Source organism: Trichechus manatus, unplaced genomic scaffold, assembly GCF_000243295.1.
Source record: "Trichechus manatus latirostris isolate Lorelei unplaced genomic scaffold, TriManLat1.0 scaffold00308, whole genome shotgun sequence".
Classification (NCBI taxonomy): domain Eukaryota; kingdom Metazoa; phylum Chordata; class Mammalia; order Sirenia; family Trichechidae; genus Trichechus; species Trichechus manatus.
In genome coordinates, this window is record NW_004444244.1 from 31,490 (window position 1) to 36,195 (window position 4,706).

The 4,706-nt window shown below is 41.2% G+C and overlaps 1 protein-coding gene across 1 annotated transcript in view; it reads right to left on the reverse strand.

The window, feature by feature from the left end:
• Positions 1–1,159: 1,159 nt before the first annotated feature.
• Positions 1,160–4,706, reverse strand: part of TMEM254 (transmembrane protein 254) — a 9,902-nt gene continuing 6,355 nt past the window's right edge. The window contains exon 4 of the mRNA XM_004390546.2: positions 1,160–1,498. Coding sequence (XP_004390603.1) covers positions 1,378–1,498 — 121 coding nt within the window. The 3' untranslated portion in view covers positions 1,160–1,377. The remainder of the gene's footprint in view (positions 1,499–4,706) is intronic.

Below are 4,706 nucleotides of genomic sequence, written 5' to 3' on the forward strand. Positions count from 1 at the left end.
TGGGTTCTAAGCGTATCCTCTGTCCCTCTATGTAAGGGGAACTAATCTCTCAGCCTGTCCCACTCAGACACTCCCTCGTCTTCCTTCTTTCTCTGGTATTTTGAGAGCTCAGATCTTGCCTCACAGGAGCCTAATAAATGCCTGTGGAATTGACGTGTTGTGGAAGGGTCGCTCTATCTTGGTCCAGAAAGATGGAAACATTTTTGAGAGAGGAGAGCTAAGATGGTGGAGGTGAGGGTAGGGTGCTGTAATCAGAAGGCAGGAGCAAAGGTATGCCAACAGGCAAATTTTGCATGTGGGGGACTAGCAGGTGGCCTGGATTAGCTAGGAAGTAGAGCTTTGCTGAAATAGTGGCAAAGTGATAAGGTTGGAAACTTAAGATAGCATCACCTGAGTATCAGGTTAAGGTGCGTCTGGCTTTTATTTTGGAGGCCAGGAGCAGCACTTAAACGTAGGAGGGTAAGGGAGCGACTTCATTTAAGCATGAGTTTGGAAAAATTAATTCTCTGGCCCAGTCAAGTTCAGAAAACTCAGAAATCAGGAGGCTGCTGCCATGGTCCAGGTGGTGAGAAAGGCCTTGGACAAGAGCAGCTGCCTGGGGACTGGTAAGGATGTCCTGAAGTGACAGAAGAGCTGTCCATCCTGCCCAGTGGGATACGAAAGAGGAAAGCACCCAAAGCAACTGCTAGGTTCTTAGCCCAGATGATGGGAAGAGCATCAACACAGTCAAGGACCTCAAGAAGGCAGCTCGAAGTACCCTGCCAAAGAGGTAAGTCTGTGGAATTGAAGTGCTAAAATCTTTCCCTACTTCTCTCCTAAGTAACATGTGGTCTATTCAAACTCAACCACTGCATATGAAAGAATAATGAATAAGTAAACCCAAACCCATTGTTGTCGAGTCAATTCCGACTCACAGCCCCCCTATAGGACAGAGCAGAACTGTCCCATGGGGTTTCTAAGGAGAGGCTGGATTCAAACTGCTGAAATTTTAGTTAGCAGCCGAGTTCTTAACCACTACGCCACCAGGGCTCCAATGAGGAACTGAAAAAAAAGAAAAATCCACTGGCATCAAGTCCACTCCGACTCATAGCGACACTACAGGACAGAGTAGAACTGCCCCACAGAGCCCACAGAGTTTCCAAGGAGCACCTAGTGGATCTGAACGCTGACCTTTTGGTTAGCAGCCATAGCACTTAACCACTGCAGCACCAGGGTTTCCAATGAATAACCAGACGGCCTTAAATAGCTTTGAAGAGAGAAACTTTCTAGAAAGTAGAAAGATCAAGTAAACACTGTACCACAATTCCCCACCCCCAACAAAAAAAAAAAAGATGGGGTTGAATGTCAAAGTGTAGAGAAAGCTTTTAGATGTCTTCTTTAAGTTTGCTTTTGGCGCTTTGGTCTGTAAGCAATCAAGATGGAGAGAGACGCTATTCCAAAGAGGAAAGTCTGTATGAACCAGAGCAGCTGAGCCCGACCATTTGAGATGCCTTTATACCTAAAAAGAAAAAAAAAAAAGCAAAGTTTAAACACGAGAATTTTAATCTTGTGGTTGAATAGGAATTACCTTCTTTTTTTTATTTATTCCTTCCATCTACTTTCACTTGGTTTACTTTTCTGTTTTTCTAAACTTGCTTCTAAACTTGAATGGTTAGTTCACTTATTTTCTATCTTTCTTGTTTTCTAATATATGCATTTAAAATGGTGCATTTTTCACTCAAAAACCAGTCTTGTTACTGCCCAGGACATCTGTATTATAAAATTGTTCCCCATGTGATTCTAACATGCAGACATGGTTAAGAAGCACTGGTGTAACTTCAGCAAATGCTTTGAAGGTACACCAGATGTGAATCCTAGCTTGGCCACTGACCAGGCTGTGACCTTGGGCAAGTCACTCCATCTCTCTCAGAATCAGTTTCCTCATTTGAAAAATATGGGTAATAGTACCTATCTCACCAAGTTTTGAGATGATTTATGAGATAATACACACAAAGTGCTCAGTAAAGCCTGGCATACAGTAACAATAAACACCTGCTTAGACAGTCTTTCATATTAAACTGCCTAAAACAAAGATGACGAGAGTCAAAGTACAACCTTGAGTATATCCCAGCTGAATTCAGAGATCATTTCAAAAATCTATTTGACTCACTGAACATTAACGACCGAAGACCAGATGAGCAGTGGGATGACATGAAGGACATCGCACATGAAGAATGCCAAAGGTCATTAAAAAGAAAGGAAAAAAAAGAAAAGACCAAAATGGATGCCAGAAGAGATTCTGAAACTTGCTCTTGAATGTAGAGTAGCTAAAGCGAATGGAAGAAATGTTGAGGTAAAAGAGCTGAACAGAGGATTTCAAAGGGCAGCTCGAGAAGGCCAAGTGAATATTAATAATGAAATGTGCAAAGACCTGCAGTTAGAAAACCAAAAGGCAAGAACACACTTGGCATTTCTCAAACTGAAAGAACCAAAGAAAAAAATTCGAGCCTCAAGTTGCAATACTAAAGGATTCTAAAATACTGAATAATGCAAGAAGCACCGAAAGATGGAAGGAACACACAGAGTCACTGTACCAAAAAGAATTGGTCAACGTTCAACCACTTCAGGAGGTAGCATGTGATCAAGAACTGATGGTACTGAAGGAAGAAGTCCAAGCTGCCCTGAAGTCACTGGAGAAAAACAAGGCTTTAGGAACAGACAGAATACCAACTGAGATGTTTCAACAAACACAAGCAATGCTGGAGGCACTCACCTGTCTATGCAAAGAAATCTGAAAGACAGTTACCTGGCCAACTAACTAGAAGAGATTCATATACGTGCCCGTTCCAAAGAAAGCTGATCCAGTGGAATGCTCAAATTAGTGAACAATTTTGATATTACACACAAGTAAAATTTTGCTGAAGATTATTAAAAATTGGTTGCAGCATTACATCAACAGGGAACTGCCAGAAATTCAAGCCGAATTCAGATGAGGATGTGGAACCAGGGATATCATTGCTGAGGTCAGATGGATCCCAGTTGAAAGCAGAGAATACCAGAAAGATGTTTACCTGTGTTTTATTGACTATGCAAAGGCATTTGACTGTGTGGATCATAACAAATTATGGATGACATTGCAAAAAGTGGGAATTCCAGAACACTTAATTGTGCTCATGAGAAATCTGTACATAGACCAAGAGGCAGTGGTTCGAACAGAAAAAGGGGTTGCTGTGTGGTTTAAAATCAGGAAAGGTGTGTGTCGGGTTGTATCCTTTCACTATACTTATTAAATCTGTGTGCTGAGTAAATAATCCGAGAAAAAGACTATATGAAGAAGAAACACGGGATCAGGACTGGAGGAAGACTGATTAACAACCTGCAATATGCAGATGACACAACCTTGACACTGAAAGAGAAGAGGACTTGAAGAACTTACTGATGAACATCAAAGACCACAGTCTTCAGTACGGATAACACCTCAAATAAAGAAAACAAAAATCCTCACACCTGGACCAATAAGCAACATCATGATAAATGGAGAAAAGATTGAAGTTGTCAAGGATTTCATTCGACTTGGATCCACAATCAATGGCCATGGAAGCAGGAGTCAAAAAATCAAACAACCACACCGTATTGGGCAAATCTGCTGCGAAAGACCTCTTCAAAGTGTTAAAAAGCAAAGATGTCACTTTGTGGACTAAGGTGCATTTGACCCAAGGCATTATATTTTTGATCACCTCATACGCATGCAAAAGCTGGACAATGAATAAGAAGACTGAAGAAGAACCGATGCATCTGAATTGTGATGTTGGTGAAGAATACTGAATATACCATGGACTGCCAGAAGAATGAACAAATCTGTCTTAGAAGAAGTGCAGCCAGAATGCTCCTTAGAAATGAGGATGGCAAGACTTTGTTTCACATACTTTGGACACGTCATCAGGAGGGACTAGTCACTGGAGAAGGACATCATGTTTGGTAAAGTAGAGGGTCAGCGAAAAAGAGAAAGACCCTCAAAGAGATGGACCGACACAGTGTCTGCAGGAATGGGCTCAAACACAGCAACAATTATGAGCACGGGGCAGGACCAGGCAGCACTGCATTCTACTGTACATGGGAAGTACATGGGGAGAGGAGGGAAGGGAGGGGAGGAAAAGGGAGGAGAGGGAGAGGAGGGAAGGATGGATAGATAGATATAGATATACATACACACATACATATATGATACGATACAAGACTGAGCATATTAATGGAGAAAGAGTGAACTTCTCAGTACAGGCAATCCCTGATTTACAACATATTTGAGTTACGACAAATCGTTCTTAGGACCACCTGGTTTTTTTGGGACATCTTATCGCCAGTAATATGCACTACATACAAAGTTGCAACACCTAATTTACTGATGTTATCATTCTCAGATGTTCACTCACAGATGTTCAACGTTAAGATTTATAAAGACACCGATAATAAAAGGTAATATAAATGAAAACTTAAAAAAAAATGAGGTATTCAACTTATACCAGAATTGACTTAGGACAGAGTCATCAGAAGGGAACCCTGTCATAAGTGGGGGATTACCTGTAAATGGTCTGGGATAACTAGGCTTCCATATGGAAAAAGGTGAACCTGGAAACCTATCTCTCACAAAAATCACTTCCAAGTAGGTTAATGACTTCAGTGCGAAAGGCAAAATTCTAAAACTTTTAGAAGATAACGTAAAAGAATAT